General features: G+C 48.0%; 1 protein-coding gene across 1 annotated transcript in view; it reads right to left on the reverse strand.

Annotated features, from left to right (window-relative positions):
• Positions 1-20,365: 20,365 nt before the first annotated feature.
• The window catches only part of CDCP2 (CUB domain containing protein 2), a 31,734-nt gene continuing 27,689 nt past the window's right edge, over positions 20,366-24,410 (reverse strand). Inside the window, exon 7 of the mRNA XM_006879812.1 lies at positions 20,366-20,692. Within this exon, the coding sequence (XP_006879874.1) occupies positions 20,366-20,692 (327 nt within the window). The remainder of the gene's footprint in view (positions 20,693-24,410) is intronic.

Below are 24,410 nucleotides of genomic sequence, written 5' to 3' on the forward strand. Positions count from 1 at the left end.
ACGTATGAGTTCGAACACAAATTTAATCTTGTGAAAATCTTATTTTTAACAGAACCCACCCAGAGGCACCTTGGAACATAGACCTGGTGATCTGCTTCCAAAAGGTCATAGCCTTGAAAACCCTGTGGAATAATTCCGCTCTGCACACATGGGGTTACATGGGACCACCATGAATTGGAATCAACTTGACAACAACTAACAGAAACAACCAGCCCTGCTTCCAGTTTTCTAAACACTACCCAGTTATTCCCCCTTCTGTGTGTCTTACAGTAAGTGTCCTGGGCCTGTGTCGCTGACACAGCCTCGTGGCTAATCTTTCTCATCCAACCTTGTCTCCACTAATTCACTTTACTGAACGCAGCTAGAAAGCTCAAAGTAAATCTGACCCTGTGTTGGTCTCTATCATCACCGTCTTCCATCATTCTTAGGTTGAAGTTCTGGCTCCATAATTTGGCACCTGATGCCTTCCATACCCTGGCTCTTTATCCATGTCTCAGGTCCCGTCTCCTTCTCTCTACACACATTCTTCATACCACAGTATTGACTTCATATAGTTTATTGTACAGGCCAGCCATTCTCTCTATTGCTCCTAGATCTTTTTTTTTCTTTTTTAATATTTTTTTAATTGGGAAAAACAAATTGGGGGTACAAGGAGGTGAGGATTGGGGGCAGAAGGGTGAGGATGGGACAGGATGCAGTTGCAGAGCTGCACAGTTTGGTCGGTGGGGGGAGCAGGTGAAGGAAATGATGAGGGTCCAGTGGGGACCAGATGCTACAGAGGAATGATAAGCATTTTCCAATAGTAATTAAACCAACTGTCTTATTGATTTGGGAATTGGATGCCGACTCTCTGGCTTCTTCATGCTGAACAGGGGCATAGACATAAAGGGGGGAAGGGAGGACGCTTTATCACCTTACTGGTGGTCTTGGGTTACAGCTGCTTGCCTTCTTGCTCCTGAGGGCCGCGACGGTTCTCCCCGAGCCGGGGGCCAAGCGCAGCCCACCCCGGGCAGAAGGCCACGATGGCTCGCCCCGGGCAGAGGGCCGAGGGCAGCCCACCCCAGGCAGAGGGCCGCAACGGCTCGCCCCATGCAGAGGGCCGCGACGGCTCGCCCCGAGCCGGGGGCCAAGCGCAGCCCGCCCCGGACAGAGGGCCAAGCACAGCCTGCCCCGGGGAGAAGGCCACGACGGCTCGCCCCAGGCAGGGGGCCACGACGGCTCCCCCCGAGCAGAGGGCCGAGGGCAGCCTGCCCCGGGCAGAGGGCCGCGACAGCTGAAGTAGTCTTTTTTTAAAAAGAAGAAGAAAAAGTGTGTGTGTGTGTGTGTGTGTGTGTGTGTGTGTGTATGTACGTGTACCATCAAATTGGATCTGACTGGTACAGGAGACTGCCCCTCCTTCTCCAGCAGAGCATGAAGTAGAGTCTGGGTTCCCCCCCCCCAGGTGCCTGTCGGGGCCTGGGTTTCAGCTGTCCACACCACAGCAGTGGGCAACAAGCTTAAAGCCCCTGATGGCTCTGGGCACTGACTCTCACCAGTGGCTATGGATGAAGTCACAGGCGATTTTCAGCCAGCGCCGCTGCTCCTAGATCTTTGCCTGTGCTCTTCCTTTGGTCTAGAATATTTTTGCCAGACTTCTTCTCCTGATTCGTACTTCATCGTTTAAAACTAAATTCAGAGATTATTTTCTCTAGAAGCCTTTTTATGTCCCTTGGATAAGGGACCTCCACGTTCCCCCATGACAACACTGATCTCACAGAATGGCTTCACCTGTTCATGTGTCTGCCCCTCACATCACACTGTGGACTGTGTGAGGCCCTTGATAGAGTCCCATTCCCACTGCACATGAGCCAGCAGAGTAGAAAGGGAGAGCATTAGTGTGAAGTTACCTGAGGTTGTGAGCTCTCAGCTTAGGCAGATGAGGAAGGCAAGAACACAAAGGAGAGGCCATGGGAGATGTAAAGATTAAAGCAGAGATGAATAGAAGAGGCCTCTGTCGCTGAGCTCCAGATGGTGCTTGGAAGACGGTCCCTTGAGAAGACAGCTTTTCTACAGGTAGGACTAGAGGTTATTGGAAGATCACGGGTAAAAACACAGAGGTGGAAAACTACTTGAATGGAGAAGGAGAAAGAATAACTAAATATACCTATAGGAGGAACTGTTTCAAAGTATCAAAAGCCTTTTTACCAATAAAATAATATGTGGAGCTTCAATATACAGAATAGATACAAATGGAGTTTTACTGATTGAAGCAGATACAAAGGATCTGAAGGCCTTACTCTGGTTCCTCTCAGTACATCCACATATAATCACAACTACCATGCACATTACCACAACCACTGCACATACCATCACCACTACCACATACACCATCACAACCACCACACACACCATCCCCACCATCACACACACCATCACCGCCACTACACACATGCCATCACAATCACCACACACACCGTCACCACCACCACATACACCATCACAACCACCACACACACCATCACAACCACCACACACACTGTCACCACCACCACACACACTGTCACCACCACCACCACTACATACACACCATCACCACCACCACACACACTCACCACCACCACATACACCATCACAACCACCACACATACTGTCACCACCACCACATACATCATCACCACCACTACATACACACCATCACCACCACCACACACACTGTCGTCACCACCACATACACCGTCACAACCACCACATACACCATCACAACCACCACACACACTGTCACCACCACTACATACACCATCACCACAACCACCACCACCTATATCATCACCACCACACACAGTCACCACCACCATACATGCCATCACTGCAACTTACACACACTGTAACCCCCACCCCCCACCCCATCACAACCACCACACATGCCATCATTACCTTCTACATACCATCATCACCACCACCACACACACACTGTCACAACCACCACACACACACCATCAAAACCACCACACACTGACATAACCACCACACAAAGCATTACCACCACCACCACACAAACCATCACAACCACCACAAAGACAAAACTACCACACATCCATCACAACTACTAATCACACACACACCACCACCACTGCCAGACACCCCATCACAACCACCACACATGACATCATTACCCTCCACACACCATCACCACCACCACCACACACTGTCACAACCACCACACATACCATCACAACCACCACACAAAGCATTACCACCACCACCGCACAAACCATCACAACTGCCACACACAAAGACATAACTACCACACAACCATCACAACTACCCACCACATACCATCACCACCACCACACACACCATCACAACCACCATACACACCATCACAATCAGCACACACACTGACATAAAGACCACACAAACCGTCACCACTACCATACATGCCATCACCACCACCCCACACACTGGCACAACCACCACACACCCCATTACAACCACCACACACCATCACCATCCCCACACATGCCATCACCACCACCACACATACCACCATAACCACTAACCCTACACACACTATCACAACCACCACATATGCCATCACAACCACCATGCACATCATCACACACTACTAGTCATCACACGCATCATCTCCACTTCCACACATATTCCACTAAACCACCACATACATCTTCACAGACAACATAGATACTATATCATGATCATCACACACATTATCCTTCTCCACAGAACACAGCTAGAAGATCAGTACCATGATGGGCACCACTGGAACAATGGTTACAAATGTCATTCTGTGGGTGGTAAGGCCCAGATCCTACAAGACAGAGTAGAATGGAGTGTCCAGGGGTTGGCATGGCAAGAATTTGATGGAATGAGATGTTGTCACTGAATATTGAATAAACCATGGATGTCCAAAAGAACAAACAAATCTCTCTTGGTAGAAGTACGGCAAAATGCTCCTTAGGGCATGTTGTCAGGGGGAGCAGGCCCTGAAAAAGATTATTCTGGGGAAAATGGAGGGTGAGTGAACGAGAGGAAGACCCTCAAGGAGAGGAACGGGCACGTGGCTGCAACAGTGGCCATAAGCACAGGAGAGGTTTTGAGGAAGGCACAGGATCACGCAGGGTTCAGTTCCTTGTTGTATGAGTTGGGAGCCAACTTGACAGCACCGAACAACAACAGCAGAACCTGAAACCAAGTCCATGGTTATATTCTTACTCTTCCTTAAACCAGGATGATTGTTGGTTTGAATGGACTGGGGACATGCTAGAGACAGTGGGAGGATAGTAGTGGTGACATGGTGGTACTGGGGTTGGGGGAGAGAAGGGAGTCAGCTGGAAAGGTACTAGTTTATGGGTCAGCAGACCAGGTTATAAGAGATGAAAGAAAAGGAAAGATCAAAGATGAGCTCAGGTGTCTGGCTGGATTGACCAGCAGGTGGTAACACACTGTTCAGTGCCATGGGAATGTGGGGAAGGACAGAGGCTCAGGGGAACACGGTGACTTCAACTGTGGTGTAAGAAGTGGCTGTTCTGTCCTGTCATCCAGGGTGTGGATGAGAATCTGAACTCAGGAGAGGGGAGTGGATTGACACTCAGACCTGGAGTCACCAATACTGTGAAGATGGTCACAAACCTCACTGGAGATTGTCCAAGGAATCTGTGACAGCAGTCTCATGCTGAGATGAGGGGACAAAAGCCTTCTCTGAGCTCTGAGCCCAAGCTTGGTTCCCCAGAACGGTCCCAGCACACCTTGGTTCTCATTTGCAACATATGTTCTCATGGAGTAACTAATTAGTACCAGGTTGCCCAGGACTTTACTGGTATTTGAATTGAAAATCACACATCCTCAGAATCCCCCTCATCTTGGGCTAACAGGGACAATTGTTGTCCTACACCCATCTCGGTTTTAAGGCTTTAAGCAACGTTTTTTTTTTTTGTTTTTTTTTTCTATAATTATATTTTATTAATTTTCATAAACATTTACAGAGATTTTGGGCTTCCACTCATTCATTGTTGCACTATTCTCTTTACCCTCCTCCCAGTTTGTTCTTGTCCAAATGCCACAGTGCTTGTCAAAGCCAGTTCTGATTAATCTTCTTTGTCAGTGTATCCTTTGCCATTCCCTATCACTCCTCCCTGAGAGAGACTTCACCCTGAGTCATAAGGAAAAGGGGACGGTGTATTCTCTTAGCTACTTCCTGCTGAAAAGGGACGCTGTGGGTTTCAGGGTGAAGATCTTCTCTCACTATTCTAAAGGGCCCCTTTGGCAGTAGGAAACACATAGACTATTATGGAGATTGATTTTGGAATTCAGATGCACTCTTATTGATTGTGCTTGGCTGTACATGTACATATCCTTCAAGATGTATCATGGGGGTGTTGCAACCTAGAAGACACAAATTTGACTAACAAGTTATAAGTACATGAGTCCAAAAATTATGGAAAAGTAAAAGAAAAGATTCTTTCATTGTTTTACAAACCCTCCCCAAGGTCCCCTCCACCATGCAGCCCTCGCCCTAGTCTCCTGTGATGACAGAAATACCCAGTTACATCTCTCTTTTAGACGGTTCTCTCCCTCCTCTGCTTCAGTGCAGTATACATTATTGAACCCATCTTACTCAGTGTCTCCCTAACCCCAAGGACAGTCCCATTCTACAACAGTGGCATCATGTAATATTTGTCCTTTTGTGACTGGGATATTTCACTCAGCATAATGTTCTCCAGAGTCAACCATTTTGAATAATATTGCATGAGTTCCTTGTTTTTTAATGCAGCATAGTATTCCATTGTGCGAATATACCACAGCTTCTCTAGCCATTCGTTTGTTGATGGGCACTTAGGTTGTTTCCAACTCCTTGCTATTGTGAACAAAGCTGCAATGAACATGGGTGTGCATTTAAGCAACGTTTATCTCACTAGTTGTTATTATGTACTGTTAAGTTGAAACCAACCCATAGCTAATCCTTCAGCAGGTTTTCAGAGGCAGTAAATCCCATGGGAGGAGACTGCCCATCTGCTTATCTCCCCTGAGGACAAGCTGGTGGTTTTTGAACTGCATATTTTTACATTGGCAGTACTATTCCTAACCATTAAGCTCTGTTGTTGTATGTTGTTGAGATGCTTGCAACCTTATGTACAAATGTTCTGAATCCTGCTCTATCCTCAGCCAATACCTACCCCCATTACCCCAGTCACTGAGTCAATCTATCTCATCGATGCTCTTCCTGTCTTGTGCTGTCCCTCCACTCTTCCAAGCATTATGTCCCTCTCCAAGGACTGATCACCATGCCCAAATTATGTCTGATGAACTTAAAAATTCTTGTCTCTATGGAGCATCCTGGTTTCACCCTCTCCAGGTTGGACCTGTTTGTTCTCTAGGCCGTCCATGGTCCATTCAATACTCTTCTCCAGAATCACAACTCAAAGACATTGATCTTCTTCTATTATCCTTAGTCATTGTCCAGCTCTCTGATGCATGACAAATAATAATAAAGACCATGGCCTGGGTTAGGAATATCTTAGTCTCCAGGCTGACATCATTGCTCTTCAGCACTCTGTATCGATCCTTGACAGGAGATTTTCCTAATGCAATTTGTCTTTAGATTTCCTAGCTTCTGGTTTCAAGAGTGTTAATTGTGGAATCAAGCAAGCTGTGACTGTTAAAAACCTCAATCTCTTCTCCATTTATCATGAAGCTGCCAATTGGCCCAGTGGTCAGAATCTTTGCTTTCTTGATGTTGAGCTTCAATCCATATTGAAGGTTGCAGTGTTTGACTTCTGCTGGTCTTCCTCAAAACCAGCAAGCAAGATTAATAATCTGAATAATGCAAGTTGTTGATTTGTCTTCCTCCAATCCTGATGCCACATTCCTCCTCATAAAGCCCAGCCTCCTGGGTGATCTGCTCCACATATAGATTGAAAAGGTATAGAGATAGGATGCACCCCTGGCATATACCTTTCCTGATTTTGAACCATGCAGTGTTTCCTTGCTCTGTTCTGACAACTGCCTCCTGGTCCAAGCATAGATTTCACACAAGAACAGTCAAGTGTTCTAGAATTCCCATTCTTCTCAGAATTATCCATGGTTTGTTGTGATCCACACAGTCAAATGTTTTTGCATAGTCAATGAAACATAGATAGACATTCCTTTGATACTCTCTGCATTCAGCTAAAATCCATCTAGCATTGGCTATAATGTCTCTATAGTGCCATGGCCAAGCCTCTAAAGCTCCCCGTTGTCTCTCTTGTTGTTGTTATGTGCCATCAAGTCACCTGCAACTCATAACAACCCTATGCATATTATCTGTGAACCCTGCCCTACCCTGAGGTAATCTCATCATTTTCCACAGACCTAATTCCATTCCTCCAGGTACTGAGTCAATCCATCTCATCCTGGGTCTTCCTCTCCTGCACTGTCCCTCCACCCTTCCAAGGAAAATGTCCCTAAGGACTTAGTCAGCTATAAAGTAGGGGGAGGGCCAGCAAAAAAGAGGGAGACTCTCTGCAAAATGGATTAGCACAGTGGTTCCAATAATGGGCTCATGCACAGCAATGACTGAGGAGGACACAGGACTCGGCAGGGTTCTGTCCTGTTGTACAGAAGGCCACCACGAGTCAGAACCAATCTGACAGCTTCTAATAGCAACATTTGTTTTCTTGGAAGTCCATGGTATGTTCAAGACTCTTCTCCAGGACCACAACTTGAAGGCATCTATTCTTCTTTTGTCATCCTTAGTCATTATCCAACTCTCTGATGCATAGCAAGTAATTACGAAGACCATGGCCTGGACTGCCAAGAAAACAAATAGGTCTATCTTAGAAAGCATGAAGCCAAGTCTTTCCTTGGAGGCTAGGATTTTGAAGCTCCGCCTCATTTACTCTGGGCACGTGGCCAGGAGAGTTTGGTCCTTGGAGAAGGACATCATGCTTGGAAGGGTGGATGGACAGAGCAGGAGAGGAATACCTTGGACGAGATAAATTGATACAGTAACTGGGGCAATGGGGGTTGGTGTGTCAGAGTAAGTGAGACTGGCTCAGGACAGGGAAGGGTTCAGAGCTGCTATACATAGAGTCCCCATACCTCGCAAGTGACTCAATGACATATAAAAACAATAACATACTACGGCAGGTTTGGAAGCAGTTGTGGCATCCACTTCCTAAACAACATGCCTCTGGAAACTCTATGAACTTTGATAAATATTGATAGTTGTAGAGGGGCTTCAGGCCTTTTATTCATAGGGTCGCTATGAGTCATGCTCAACTCAAAGGCAATCAACAACAACAGAAACATAGGTCAGCTGTATTCCTATCTGGGAACCTGGGGAAGGAGTGGGATGCCAGGAAGGAGCAGGGACTGAATGGGGTGTCAGAGGATCACCCCAGGGCCACATCTTGTCTCTTCTCCCTTCCAGAAAACTGCAAGTGTGGCAGCTTGGTAGAAATTTCAGGTCTGGTTTTTGTTGTTGTTGTGTTCTTTTAAAAAAAAAAAAGTTTTACATATATATATGTGATTTTCACTAAAGTCTACAGAAAAGTTGGATTTTCATTAACACATTGTTGCACATTTTCCTCCCTCTCCTTTTCTTCCCCTCCCCCAGTTCACTTTCTTTCTTAAAAAAAAAATCATTTATTGTTGAACAATTTCCTCCCTCCTCCTCCGGTCCCCTTCCCAGTCCCCTTTGCAATGTGGATTGCTTCTTATTCCGTATTGTTGTCAAACATATAATGCCTAATCATATGTGCCCTTGAAACAGTTCTTTGCTTCATCTGTTCCAGTGCAGTGTTCATTATTTTGAGGTCCCTCTCCTTCTCGCCAGGGTGGCCATCCACTTCCAGGATGCCGTGGCTTCCTCCTCCATGCCCCACTAGGTGGCGCTGTGCCCAATGCCAGCTCAGGCCTCTGCCCGGTGGGCAGAAGGAGCCTGGAGAACTCAGCTCCCTCTTTCTCTCTCTGAGGTCGACAGGAGCTCGAGAAGGGCCTGGAGGAAGAAGACACCCACGCGCACCCACAGCGCACATGGGCTTCCTCACTCACCAGGTATGTACGCAGAAATGCTCTCCTCCTACACAGACCCCAAAATACCCCGACACTAACACGCCTGCAGGAACATGCTCACAGAACTGAGAGGGGCCTCGGGATTGTCAGTCCCAGTTCCCTCAAGATGTGCACACATGCACGCAGACGCATGCACGCGCACACATGCACATGCACACACACGCGTGCACGTATACTTGCACACACATGCACACATTCATGAACCCCTGAATGTGAACACATGTGCATATAACTGGTTCCTGGGGCCGTTCTGATCAGGCCACTCTCCTCGCACATTTCTCCGTGACGTCTGCCATGCCTCCCTTACCTGCCGTGGAGACAAAGTGAGAAACGGGATTTCTTAAATCCCAATGGGCCAGGCACCCATGAAGGCACACAGAGAGAATAATGGTCACACACATTCATGTACAAACACCCAGACACCACCAAGTGAAGCCCCTCACACTCAGGCTTGCTGGCAAGCTCAGAATATCAGGCTGGGTCTAAACCCTCAACACCCAGCTAGCCCCTTCCTCCCAAGTGTCTTTCTGCCCGTAAACTGGGCGGGAAAGGAGGGCCATTGCCCAGGCAGGGTTTCCTCAAACCTCCCCACTGGCCACCAGCCAGCTCCAAGTTCAACTCCGACTGGAGATGTGTTTTTGTACCCCAGCCCTACCCCATACCTGTCTTCCAGCTCCCTCTCCACTGGCAGTGTGGTCGTCCCTGTCCCCTCTCTTCTCTTGAGCCTGCTGCTCCCCAAGACTGGCTTGTTCTCAGCAATGTTTAGCAGGGGTGCCTCTGTGAGAGACTTGGGCAATGAGAACTATGCTGGGCTGGAGGGTCTGACACACGTAAACTCCCTCTCCACCTCTGATTCTCTGGGTGGCCACAGCCCCTCATGAATCTCTCTGAGTTTCAGTCTGCTTGTAAAATGGGAAATTCCTTGGTTTTAAGGAAGCTGGCACAGAGCCTGGTATGCTAAAGGCCTGTGGGAAAGCTTTGCTCCTGTATGATATGAGGAATTATTACTTTGTGATAGGGAGATGTGTGGAAAAGGAAGGCTACGTAAAACAACAACAAAATAACAGTTTCTATAACCTGAAAGAGCTGGAGGTGCCTAATGAGAGGGAGGAGAAAAACTCACCGGCCTGAGGCAAGCTCTTGAACGGCAGGGCTGTGGCCTGGGTGTCCTCCAGGTTGTGCATCTGCATGTGTGTGTGTGTGTGTGTGTGTGTGTGTGTGTGTGTGTGTGTGCATGTACATGCTTAAGGGCAAAAGACTTCTCAGTGAGCCTGATAGCTAGAGTTCGCATCCCAAAGACACCCAAGAGCTTTGTGACTAGGTTACTTCTTTTCTCTGTACCTTAGTTTCCTCACTTATGAAATGGAGATGATGATGATGATAATGAAATAATAACACATTCCCCAAAGGTATTAAAGAGAGGATGCATATAAAAGTAGTTAGCTGAGTTCCTGGACAGAGGGGGATGTGCAGAATCTGTTAACTGCTCTTTTATGTGTGGCTGGCACAGCCCCTAGCACCATGGGCTCATTCATTCATTTTCATTCATTCACTGACTCCAGCTCTGCTCCAGGCTGAGGACCCAGAAATGAACTGGACTGGATCCTCAACACACAGCAGGAACTTCCAGAACTGTGGATGAGAGAGATCTGAACACAGTGAGAGCAGAGTAAATGCTGAGGGAGGAAGCTGAGGAGATGGAGGCAGGATGAAGAGAGGGTGCCCCCCCCCCACCATATCTTCACACTCCGTGGCACCAGCCCCACCAGAATGGCCTGCCTGAACTGTCCACCTGTCGTCATACCTGCAGGCCTCTGATCGTGCTGTTTCCTCTGCCCAGAATGCCCTTCCTCTGCCCTGCTTGGTGACTACAAGGCCTCACCTTAGAGGATCTTGGCTCCGGCTGCCACACTCACATAGAGGGAGCCTTTGAATTGGCCTGTGGCCAGCCTGAGGCCATTCTTCTCTTGGGACTACTGGCTTCCTACCCTGCATCCAGCACCAACTCATTGTGCACCCAGGTTGCTGTCATTTCACTTCTGTGCCCTCAGTATCCCCCTCTGTGGAATGGGTGATATTGCCTTCTCAGGGCAGGTGTGAAGATCAAAGGAGAGGCTGCATGTGGGGGGAGTGGGGGTAAGCACTTAGCACATTGTAAATTACTGGGCACCTGAAAGGGAGTTTTTATCCAAACAGCTTCTTTTCTTCTCCTGAAGGTGAGCCAAAAGGTGTGTGCACTCCACAGGCTTGGGCTGTGGTACCTGGCACTCAGGTGCTGGGCAGTTTCTGTTTGGGGTTTTGTTTGCATTTGATTTCAAAGATAGGGAAACTCCCTCGCCCAGGTGATGGAGGCGGGGCCTCGTCAACAGAGTTGCCAGGGGAATCCCTAGAGGTGGGGCCTTGACCACCCCCCAGGGTGCCTCCAGGGGCAGAAACTCACCCCCCAGGAAGAAGCCAGGGCAGCATGTGCTACAGGGACAAAGTGTCCCGTGGAGTCAGGTGCCCTGCGTGTGATTCCCACTCCTCTGATCGGCTTTAGGCTGCATCGCTTTTCTCTCTGGAACTTCAGCTAGAATGCCTGCACATATGGAGAGGAACTGGGTTCGAGTCTCCGCTCTGCTACTTACTGGATGCGTGGTCTTGTAACCTGGAGAGTCCAGTACATCTCAGGGGGTTTGTTGGGGTACCACAGGGCCCACGAGTGTGCATGGCCATCCACGAGCGCACAAGCCTTGGCTTGCCCAATGGGAACGTCTCAACACTTAGGCCGAGTTCCCCGCCCCCTGCCCCGCTGCCTTTTCCCTTGTTGCCTCTGCTTTTTCCTTCCCACCCTGTGCTGGAGCCACTGGTGAACTTGGAGTTCCCTGAAGACACCCAAGGCTCTGGTCTGTTGCTTCTGAGCCTGCAATACTTATACTCCCTTTACTTCTCTCCCATGTACCCCCTTAATGTTATCCTTCAGGGCCCTGCTCCTTCATTGTTTCTTCTGGGGGAACTTTCACTGCCTGCAGACAAAATGGAAGTCCTCTTGTGGTCTCCTCCAAACCCTGGATTTTTTTTTTCTTAGAAGCGCTGATTTCCCCACCTCTACCTCCAGCACTGATGTCTGTGTTTCACTGGTGGCTTATGGGTAGGTCTGTCCAAACCACTACAATTGGCTACTATCTCCCTAAATCCCACCCTCTCAGGGCCCAGCAGGAATAATGCTCCGAGTGTCCTCTTGGCACAAGAAGCTGGAGGCCTTTCTGGAAACATTCGCGTGGTTTCTTGGGAACAACCCTAGGAAGGAACTAGGTTCAAGTTCCTGCTTGACTGCTAACTAGTGTTGTCAGTAAATCCCCTCCACCTCCCTGAGCCTCAGTTTTCTCATCTGCAAAGTGGGTCACCATGAAGATTAGAGTCGAACCAGCACCTACATACTGAGGGTTTCAATAAGCAGGAGCTTTTATTATATTTCCTTTTCTGCCAGCTGTTGCAAAGAAAGTGGGGTACATATTAGTTTCTTAGAGCTGCCATAAAAAATTACAGCCAAATCAGTGACCTAAAACAACAGAAATTTATTCTGTCACAGTTCTGGAGAGACTATAAGTCCAAACTCAAGATGGCAGGCGGGCCACATTCCCACTGAAGGCTCTGGGGGACAGTCTTTCCTGGGCTCTTGCAGCTCTTGGGGCTACTGGTGCTTCTCAACTTGTGGCAACAGAATTCCAATCTCTGCTTCCCTGGTTACCTGGGCGTCTCCCCTCTGTCTGTGTTCAAATCCTCTATTCTTTCTCTTATGAAAACACAAGTTATCACATTAGGGCCTTCCTTACACCCAAGAGGCATTATTGGTAAGGAGTTATATTTCTGGTGTTTTGAAGCTGCTAGCAGCTCCACAGGAGAAAGACAGGCAATCTTGCTGTGTGTGATTTACAGCCTTAGAAATCCACTGGAGTGTCAGCTAGCTATAAGCCAGTTCTCATTCCACAGCGATGAGAGTTCTGGGGGCCTAATAGGTAAGGAGTTGTGCTGCCAATTCAAAGGTAAGAGTTTTGAATCCATTAAAAATTCCATGGCAGAAAGAAAGCCAGTCTCTTCCAGTGCAGTTTAGAACCTCTGGAAGCCCATTACAGGGTCCTCTAGGAGTTGATTTAGATTTGACGACAATGAGTTATTTGTTGGCATTCAGGATGATTTCATTTCTAACTAATTGCATTTCAACGATCCTATTTCTGAATACGGTCACTTCCTGAGGTTCCAGGTGGACATGAATTTTCGGCGTTACTATTTGGCCTACTTTAGCATCCAAGTCTCTTAGCAGTGCAGCCCCTGGAGCTGGAACTCGAGAAGCTGTGGGTCCTGACTGAGGTGGAGTCAGGTCACCAAGAAAGCTGGAGTGCCTTCCCAAAGGTGCCCCCTGTGCCTGGAGCCTGACACTGGAGAGGCCAGTGTCGGTGTTAGCGGCAGCAGATTTGGTCCCCAGCTTACGGTCAATGGACTGTTATGATCTATAGACTTTTCACTGGCTGAGTCTTGGAAACAGGTTGCTGGCTTTTCTTCCTAGTCCATCTTTGTTTGAAAACTCCCCTGAAACCTGTTCAGCATCAGAGCCACGCACAAGACTGCACAGGCAGAGGAGCACTGTCCACTGCTGGCCCCAGAGCTCAAAGGCCGTGTGGGAAGGGGACTGCTGGGAACTCACTGGCTTTGGAGGGAGCATCAGGTGGCCCAGGAAGGGCACTCTGAGCTATGCTGCCTGTGTGGGCAGGACAGGCTGGAGTGGCCATAGATTCCTAGAAGGTGGACTGTGACCTCAGGAGCCCAGAGCCTCACGTGCATTATGCAGCCTCGACATGAATGAGGCTGTGTCTTCTTGGTCATCACTTACCAAGTTCCTTTCAGCACCAAGAAGAAGTATTCCAGTTAGGTGACTTCCCAACCTCACCGTACCTCAGCTCCTGTGTTTTAAGGCCCAGACCAGTTAACTCACAGCAAGTGCCTAGAACAGTTCCTGACACTCACGAGGAGGCATTAACTCAAGTTAACCTTTTGCTGTGACCTCCAGCAAGGGTTTCACCTCAATGTCTCAAGGCCTTCGTTTTCTTGTCTGTAGATGAGACTCACAACAGTCCCCACCTCACAGCATCATTACGAAGATTAAGTGAACAAGGCAGACAAAGTGTTTAGTTTCTTAGAACAATGTTGTTGTTGACGTATACCAGTCAAGTCAAAACTGACTCATAGCAGACCTTCCAGGAGATTTTTCAGAGGCTGTAAATCACATGGGTGGAGAATGCCCATTTTTCTTCTGCAGAGCAGCTGGTGGATTCAAACTACATACCTTCATGTCAGCAGTGCAACTCCTTATCACTAGGCCACAAGAGCTCTCTTCTTAGAACAACAGTGGACACAAACTGCTTAGTCCTGAAAGGTCAGCAGTTCGAGCCCACCACCCCAAAAATGAAGCAGGAGAAAGATTCCGTCAAGCTTTACAGCCTCAGACACCCAGTGTGGTGGTCCTGTGTGCTACAGGCTGACTGTGAGTCTTAGTATTTGTTTTTACAGCTACCAGTGTGGGTTCCAGTTTTTCTTAACTGTTTTTCTTCTCATGAACTCCTCCTTAGTTCCTGAAATGCTCTACTATTTAAGAGTTAAAGTTTGGGCCCTACTATCTGAGTTTAAATCTTAACTTTTATTTTTTAAGGGAAGATTGTAGTAGCTCATGATTAGAGGATTAAGTGAGAAGATAAACGCAAAAAAAGTAGAAAAATGTCTGGCATAGAGTAAATTTCAGTAACTGTGTCCAGTTTACAAAGAAATAAATGGGGGCTTGGAAAGGTTGTGTAATCTGCACTAGTGTCCGTGGACAGCAAGTGGCAGAGCTGAGAAAGGAAGCCCACTCCCCAACCCTAGCAAAGTCTCTGCCTCGTTCTTTTCTGGATCCCAGCGCCCTGGCTGGGTCCTGGCTCATGGTGGGTACTGCGTGATGCCTCTCGAAGCAGGCCCAGACTGGTACAATGGTAGACGCGGTTATTCAGAGACACGCTTAATAAAGCCAGGGCTCAGGCCACTCTGCCAAGGTGATTTACTCCTGAGCAGCATGGAGCCAACAGAACAAAGCCTTCCCACATGGCAGACCATGTCCCAGGAAAGGAAATCAATGGCAGCAGAGCAGAATTCACTTGGCCCAGTGGCTGCCTTCATTTAGAAGCCAAGGACACAGGGGGGTGCCTCACTGCTCCTCTGCAAGAAGCAGCAGGTGTGGTTCAGGGGCCTCCACAGTGACCCCCAGCCCGCCTCTATGGCCTCACCCCCCTGTACTCCCTGCTCCCATGCCAGTGTCTTCCCAGCCAACGCGCTCCTGGGCCTCCGCGTTCGATACCGTTCCTTGTCTGTCTGCTGAGTCTCCTCTTCCCCCTGTGCTCCTCTAGCACTCTTACAACCCTGTCCTGTTGCAGAAAGTCTTTGAGGCTGCATTTGCTGTATTTCTGAACTCAGCTCCATTTGCCCCTTGTTGAGTGCCTCGACACCCGTGCTCTACACTGCAGCTGCTGAATGAGGATGGGCTCCGCCAATGAGGAGCCCCCACAAGCAAAAGGAGGCCAGGAGAGAGCAGTCAGGCCTCCTGCAGTGCCCCTCCATGACTGGGTCCATAGTTCACATCTCTCTGGGCACGAGGACCACCCCAGGATGTGCATCCCCCTGTGGTTTCCCTGGACCCTGCCCACTCCTTTGCAAATAGACCGCACATTCACTGCTCTTCAGTCAGTGGCCATCTGCTGGTTCCTGCTGGTTCTGACTGGTAGGATCTGCATGCCTTAGACCTGGCTTCATTTGTGTCTCTCTTCCTTTCTGGGCCAGTGAGCTCCTTGAGGACAATGTCCACATCTGAGCCAGTGTGCACTTCCATCAGAGGGTGGACATCCAGAAGATACTTGGGAAATGTCCTTGACTCAGATTGCAACAAAGAAATGGTAACCTCACATTCATGTGTGGTGTTCATTTGCTCATTCACCAATATTTAATGACTGTCCAAGACATGCCAGGCTCTGACTCAGTGATGAGCAAGATTCTGACTGCCTTCACGTCGCGGGCATTGTGATGAGGGGAATCAGGCTGTAAATAAGCTAAGACAAACAGACGAATAACATCTTTTCAGAGGGCAGCACATTTTATGAAATAAAGCAAGACAGAGGGGTCCAAAGTCATGGAGGATGTTAGTGTAAATAGCTGACCAGGGGCCTTTTGAGCAGAGATGTGAACATGGCGCTGGTGGAAGGAGGTTCTACCAGATGGACCAGGAATAAGGATGTTGTGGGAATGATCTTGGTCTATTGGGGAATGGCAGGGAGACTGGGGGGCATGAAGGGGAAGTCAGGCTGAGTGAAGAGTAAACTCATAAGAGATACAATTAAGGTCTTGCTTTCTTGTAAGGCCCCTTCCAAGTCTGAAATGTGAGGATTTCGCAGAGGAGTGTTTGGCTGGGGTGGCACCCACCAACCAACCCTTACTAAATCCGTCAAGGTGGAGACCCCATGTGAGGCACTCTCGCCGTGTGTTCTCATTTCATCCTCACGGAAACCTTGTGAGAGAAGAGTGCCTCCCCACCCCTATTCCACAGATGAGGAAACTGAGTCTCAGAGAGGTCATGCAATCTTCTTAAGGCCATATAGAGTCAGGGAAAGAATTGACAATGAACCCAGGCCCACCTGACGTGTAACCCAGAGCGTGTTTTCCGAGGGCCACTGCTTGCTCCTTCTTGACATCGACCCTGCAGGGCCAGGCGGGCAGCAGGACCCACGGCTCCCTCCCTCCCTGGTTTAGGCTAGCCTATGGTCACTCAGGCCCTGGGGAGGGAGCTGGGATTCAAACAGGCTCTTTCCACAACTCTCACTCTGCAAAGGGAAAATAGTAGGTGAGCAGGCGAGCTACGCCATGCCTGCCATACCCCGGCACCCTTCCAGGGCTAGGGCATGCTGGCTAATGGGTATCATTTCAGCCCTCTCATTTCTAATAGACACTGTGCTGTCATAAAGACTGTCATTTCCCACAGCTCACGCAGGATAATCAACGTGCTGGCTGCCTGGAGGGCTGGGAATGGCAGTATCTAGGCACGTCCTTGGAGATAAAACCATCCTCTTGCTATCCACTACTCCAGTCCTTCCCCAATACGACACAGCCATTGGGTGTGAGGCCATTGGCCTAGGTAGGATTAAAGAGGCCCCGGCCTACTGTACAGTCCTCCACCTGAGAAAAATATCTCTCATCCTAGCTTCAGCATTTCATAGCCATGTGACCTTGGGAATGGCGGCTTCCCTCCCAAACCTCTGATTCTTAGTCTGTAAAATGGGAACAGGGAGGCTTACCTCATTGGCTCACTTAAGTGAGATGACACATTTGAAACACTTTGCATGTGATTGGTCGTAGCAGATGGAACAATGACAGTGGTGATGCTGCAGGTGGTAATAATGTTCAGCGTCTTCTGTAGGTGGAGAAACTGAGGCCAGTCAGAGAAGGCCATGGATGTCCTGAAGATCACATAGCCGGTCAGTGGTAAAGCTGGGCCTAGACCTTGTACACTGGTCAACGGTAATAACCGACTTTATTGAGTCCTTCCCATGTGCTGGATGCTGTCAGGCGTGTTGTCATTTCATTCCCACAGCACACCAGTGAAGTCGATGCTATTCTCCTTTGTAGGTAAGAAGACTGGGTGTAGAAAGAGGAAGTGACTGGCCTAAAGTCACATAACTAGCAAATAGTATGTGTGCACGTAGACACATACAATCAGACACAGAGTTTTAAGGCTTGGCCTTGGCACAGGTTAGGCTGGTGTCTCTTCTACTCTGCTAAGCTGATGAGGACAAGGACCAGCTTCGATCCACCTAACACAAGTCCCACCAGCTTCACTCCAAGGCCTATCCCTGGGTCCTAGAAGGAAGAACCCCAGAGAGCTCTCAGAAGGAATCTAGTGTGTGTCCTGTCTTTAGACTGAGATCCAGGGCTTGATGGAGTACTCACAAAACAGGCTGGCTCAGAGGCAGGGGGAGTCTGAGAGCAAGAATGTAAAAGAAAGAAGAAACCTCTACTCCAGACACCCCTGGGAGACAGTCAGGACTCCCTCTCTTGGTGCCATATCTACTCTAGACTTCTCAAATTCTTTTTGCTGCTATATCCTGTGGTCCCATTTTATAGATGGAGAAATCAAGGCTCAGAGAATCAGTTTTGTGCCAAGATTCACACAATCAATAAGAAGCTGCCACTTGAACCCAGCTCTCCTAATAACTCATTGTTAGGGAGGGACCTTTGAGTCAAATATGACTCATAGAAACTCTATAAACAACAGATGTGAACCCTGTCCTATCCTGTACCATCCTCATAATTACTCAAGCCCAATTGCAGCAATCTCTGTGTCAGATCTGGTTGAGGGTCTTCCTCTTCTTTGGCGTCCCACTACCTTTCCAAGCATGATGTCCCTCTCCAAAGAATAACTTCTCCTACCAACACGCCCAAAATATATGAGATAAAACTTTGTCATCTTTGCCTCCAAGGAATACTCTGCTTCACTTTCTCCAAGACAACTATTCTCATGGCTCTCCATAGGATGATCAGGGTTCTTCTCCAGTACCACAGCTCAAAAGCATCAATTCTTCTGTCATCCTTATTCATTGTCCAGCTTTCAGATGCATAGCAAGTGACTGAAAAAACTGAATCATGGTTGATTCAGGCCTAATGTCTAGGTAAGTTTTTCTTTCACTTGCCTCCCTCCCACCAATTAATTTATTACTTTTTTGGCTCTTTTCTCTCTAGTTTTCTCACCAGTTACTGGCTCAACTGCTCCTTCCCTCCCCTGTTATGCTCCACCAGCTTATGGGAAAGAATCTCATTTGACTTGTTCACCGCTTTTGCTTGTAGCTTGTCACAGCACCAGGCACAAAGCTGGAAATTAGTGAATGTTTGTTGGATCGTTGAATGCGTTGTAATTAAGCTACAATTTTCCTTAATTGATACCAGAGGTTAGCATAGTCCACTTGGTAATTTCTGTTATTATAGAATAATTCACTTGATTGATTTCCTTATACAAACATCAAGGTAAGCAGGGAAAAAAAGTGACCTAGTGTGCATTTATTTTTGTTTATTTTTCATTGACAAGATTGCTTCACTTCTTGATTTGTAGTGCTCTGGGGAAAGGTGGACTAATTTGCATAAGAATCCCAGAGGCCTTCTCACAGGAGAGTGTTAGGACGCCCACCTCAGCTCCCTGTGATGAATTGGAGAGATGTGGGTGGACTGGGTTAGCTCTGAGTGAAAGGTGGTGGAAGGCAGAGAGTATTCATCTGAGAAAGGATGGCTTGGTGATCCGAGCTCAATACCAGGGATCAAAACAAACCAGAGATGCAAGGGACCGCAGTCAGCTTTTCAGCCAGAGATCACTAGCCGTTTGGGGACCAGGATTACATTAGTCCTCAACCGCCGGAGAGTGCGTGAGGCCTCAGCGTGGTTCAGGGAGGGGTCTGCTCCAGAAGGCCATCCCCACCTCGGTGGATAAGCATTCAAGAGGATACACCGTTACCAGTCTTCGGCAGGGATCGGGATCGGAGCGGCAACACTGCAGAGGTTTTCAGTCCCCTTTCCTTTGTAGGCAGGCTCTGGTGGCGTCGTGTGTAGGGTGTTGGATAGACAGTCTCCACCCATGTGACCTACAGATTCAGAAACCCAACAGAGGGTAAGCTATGAGCTAGTCCTGACTCAAAGGCAGTGAGGTTGAGGTGTTTTTACTCAGGTGGTGGGTTTGTTGTTGTTTTTCTTTTTAAACCTCTATGTTTGGAGTTTGGATGCAAGACTAACTTGCTTTGACAACACCCCAAGTGAATTCAAGAAGGTGGACCCCCTGGATGAATTCTGGACTTACTCCTAATGAAGACGTGGGATAAGCAATTAGTTGGAAAAATAAGAAGTGTCCTTACTGCTGATGCCCTCATGCATTCCAAGAACGAGTTTCATCCACATCACTATCAGTGATCAGAACTATGCAGAACTGACAATTAACACCCTGAGGAGTTCTCTTCTGCAGCAAAATACTATTAAAATGAACAAGATAACAGTAACAACAATTGCATATGTGTATGTGACATGTTGTATATGCAAAGCCCTTACCCCTTCAGGGATTCTGAGCCTCAGGTCAGTCTGTGACGTAGGCAGGACACAGTGATTGTCCCGAGGAATCTGAGGCTCAGAGAGGCACAGTGACTTTCCCAAAGTCACCAACAAGTCAGCATGGCCCCATCCCACCCTAGCCTGCCTCCCAGGTATGCGAGGTGCCTCTCCTGCCCACTCACAGCAGCATCAGGACCACAATGGCAATGACCATGAGGACTCCGGCCAGGATGCAAAGGCCCAGGAAGACGATGTCACTGGTGTCCTGGGTCACCATGGCCACTGAGCCTTCCAAAGCTTCTGCCTCAGACCTGGGTGGTGCCTCCTGCAGGTGCTCAGCAGTGGCAGCATAGGGCCCCAGCCAGTCGGAGCCAGATAGCAGGTGGACAGACGCCTCCTTGCGCCGAGGCTCACAGAGGACCTCGTACTCGTGGATGTCCTCCTGCTCACCAGCCGAGAAGTCGATGTACAGCACGCTGACGATCACGGAGGTGTTGTTCCTTCTCTGTGGGGTCACAAGAGCATTTATTCACACCTGGAGGAGCCTGAGCTGACCCCAATCCCCCACGTATTTGTTTCTCAGTCCCAAGGGAGTAGACCTCAAAACCTTTTACTCTCAGTTCTGAGCCTCACTGCCTGCATCTGTAAAAGATGATGAGAGAAATCTCTAGGTGGTGCAGTTAATATGCTTGACTGTTAGCCAAAAGGTTGGAAGTTTGAGTCCATTCAGAAGCACCTTGGAAGAAATGCCTGGCTATCTACTTCTGAAAAACTAGCCATTGAAAACCCTGCCGCTGGTGGTGGTGGAGTGTGAAAGAATGAGAAAGTGTCAATGGAGCCTTGGAGACAGGGTGGTAATCAGCATAGATCAATGGCCATTAATGATATGAAATATACATGAAAGATTGTATAAATAAGAAAACACATATACAAAACATGATGTATATGAATGATTGTATGCAAAGCAAAGAAAATTTAAAAATTAAGTGGTTATTTTGTAGACAGCATAGAGTCTCTGTCTTTTAATATATGTGTTTAGACCATTTACATTTAATATCATTAGTGATGTGGCTGGATTAAAATAAACCATTTAGCTAGCTGAGGAAAATAAAACCCAATAAAACAGCAAAAAATCCCTAAGGAGCAATCCTACTGTGACACACACTGCATAACCATTAACATCAATAAAACAGCAACTTTATTTTAAATGTGAGTGAGATGTCTGAAAGAACAGATTTGCTGGGCCAGTTTTTTCTGACTTCAAGGAGTCAGGATCTTAAAAAAAAAAGTAGCAGCAGTGAACTCAACAACTCAACTCATTGCCCTCAGAGTTGGAAACTGCTCAGAGCTGACTCTCCAGTAAGTTTCTGAAGCTGTAAGTCACAGGAGATGATGGGGCCAGCCACTGGTGGATTCAAATGGCTGGAAAAGTGCCACCTTTCTATTAGCAGTGCAACTCTGCCCCTATGATCTGCACCACCCGTGCTGGGGCACTAGCAATAGCAATGATGACAAGGGCATTGCAATAACAGCTTACATTCTGGGAACATATGCCAAGACACACACACACACACGTCCCTGGGGCTGTCAAGCTGATTCTCTCCCTGGCAACCTCCTGTATTACATAGCGGACTTGCTCCACAAGCTTTCTAGGCTGTAGTGGTTACAAAAGCAGATTGTTGGGTCTTTCTTCCACGGTACCTCTGGGTAGGTTTGAACTGTCAACCTTGAGGTGTAGTGGAGCAAACCATTTGTACCATGCAGGGACCTCTGCCAAGTCCCACAAGCTCTATATTTTAAGTGTATTATCTTATTGAGTTCTCACAACAACCCTCTGTACTTGGTACTATTATTACTCTCATTTAAAAATGAAGAAACTGAGTCCCAGGGTTTTAAGCCCCTTGTTTGAGGTTAGGCCGCAGATGTCAGAGATCGTGTTCTCACGCAGAGCTAGCTATCCAGCTCTTGCTATGCTCTTAGCCACCAAGCTTCGCTTAGACCAAAGAATGTGAAACTAAAGGGGGCTTTTCAGAGCACATAGCTCAATGCCACTTCCTTGGCAGTTTTGCAGATGTGACAATAGGGGCCCAGCAAGAGCAGTATCTTGTTCAGAATGGAGTCCAGAAACCAGGTCTCCTGCCTCCCAATTGGAAGCTCTGTCTCTGGTGTGGTGTTGACCTTCCATCTGGAATCTTTTCACCCTTAGGTTGGCAGTGGATAATTATGCTGAATTATTGGCCAGCAAAGAGAGGAAGACCTTAAACAAGATGGACTGACATAGTGACAGCAACAGTGGGTTTGAGGAAGGCTGAGGGAATGAGGGTGGCATAGGCTCGGGGCAGGTTTTGGTTTGTTGTCTGTAGGGTCACCACTATGAGCCATCATCAGCTCGATGGAGCTAAACAATATCAGCATCACTGTAGGGTTGGGAAGTGTAATCAAGTATCTGGGTGTGGAGGGCCTGGCACTCTGTTGCCCACAAATGAGGGAGACAGGAATCAAGTCAACCTGAGATTGTGGATTAGTGGGGCAGGGACTGAGGGGTAGCATTTGGATAGGACCATGGGTGTGGTCTAGAGAGGGAGGCTGCAGTGATGTAGGGCTACCTTTCCTGCCCACCCCCAACCTACAGGCACAATGACCCTCTTAGTTATTGCTATTGTTGAATACCATTGAGTTGGAACCAACCCGTAGCTGACCCTTTAGCTGGTTTTCAGGGGCAGTTAATCATACGGGAGGAGGTTGTTCACTCTCCTGCCCAAAGCAGCTGGTGGATTCAAACCTTGTGTATTCTGGACTGCAGCACAGCTTCTTACCACTAGGCCACAAGAGCTCCCTTATCCTTTTTAAGTTTCCCAAACAACCCTGGGAGAGCGGGTGGCACGTCTGAGTTGAAGCTTCTAAAAATGAAGCTATTTAATACAGAAGCCAGCAGCCTTGAGGGCCGGGCTGTTTGCCTATCACCAGAGACTAAGTGGTCTCCTTGTTAAGAGTGAGAAAGGAAGTCACAACTCAGGAAGGGACAGGGGTAGGTGGCACTGTGGGTCTTCCAAAAGGCCCACGTTCCTCACAAGAGCCTTGCACATCTGTGCCTTCAACCTACCACTGCACCTTCTGAGAACTTGCCTCCTGAACTCTTGTGCTATACAATCAGGCACTGGGAAAAGAAAGAAAATGCCTGAGAATAGAATATGCTTTAATAAAAGGGACAAAGTAAATCTATGTAGAAAGAAGGACACACACAGAGAACAGCCTAGAGAGAGACTTGAGGAGGAAAAGGACAGACAAGTATGAGGTTGATGCTTCTAATATCTAGTCTCTATTGTATTCTGTATTTTAAGAAATGCAGGAAAAGGTTGGAATGACTTTTTTGTTTAGTTGGATTTTGATTTTCTACTTATGATGGGCTTTTATGAAAGCAACTCGAGACTGGTCTTTATGGGTAAAGAATTGATAAGCATTACCCTGCGCCACGGAGTCATTCTAAGCTCTTCCCTGTAGGCTTCCTTGACTGTGATTTTGAGTTCTGGGAATGGCTCTGTAACTGCATGATTCTTAATATCTGTGAGTCCCTTGGTTCTAGGATTTCTTTATTTTCTTTCTGGGTTTCTTTGTCTCCATCCTTTCAGGATTCTCTGGAATGTGGTTCTGACTCACAGAAAATCCTGGGGGGACTTGGGGCATAGAGTGGGGGTGAGTGTGGAATACCTTGGCAACTAGAATTACCCTGCCCCCACTTTCTCATCTTCTCAGGTCAAAAGGGCAGCGCCTGCCAGGAGTCAAGGAAGGCAGGGGGGAGAGCTGGAGAGGCCAAGGCAAAATGATTGGCTAAGGTTAGTGGGTGTTGCAGGAAGGCACATGATGTCTGCCAAGCCAGTCTAGCAAATTCCCCTGGATATCAAGGCTGGGAGTCTCAAATGGAGCCCACTTTTCCTCTGTCCCCACCTCCCTTCCTGCCCTGCCCCAAAGAGTACAAATTCCAGGGTGCTTGGACCTCTGCCCAGGGACTCTCTGAGCCTGAGTTCATGGCCTCCAAAATATAAGGATAGTAGAAAAAAATGCATTCTTAATCCTCCCTGCCTTCTGCAAGAGTTGGATACTGTTACTTGAAAGGCCCTTTTGTTTTGCTGAGCTCAAGGATGGATTCCTATCTGAAGGCTGGGGAAGGGGTGGGCAGGAGGCAAGCCAGAAAGGGTTCTGCTGATTAAAGAGGTGAGGGAGCT

This window comes from Elephantulus edwardii, unplaced genomic scaffold (assembly GCF_000299155.1).
Source record: "Elephantulus edwardii isolate Elephantulus edwardi_28Jun2011 unplaced genomic scaffold, EleEdw1.0 scaffold00005, whole genome shotgun sequence".
Taxonomy (NCBI): Eukaryota; Metazoa; Chordata; class Mammalia; order Macroscelidea; family Macroscelididae; genus Elephantulus; species Elephantulus edwardii.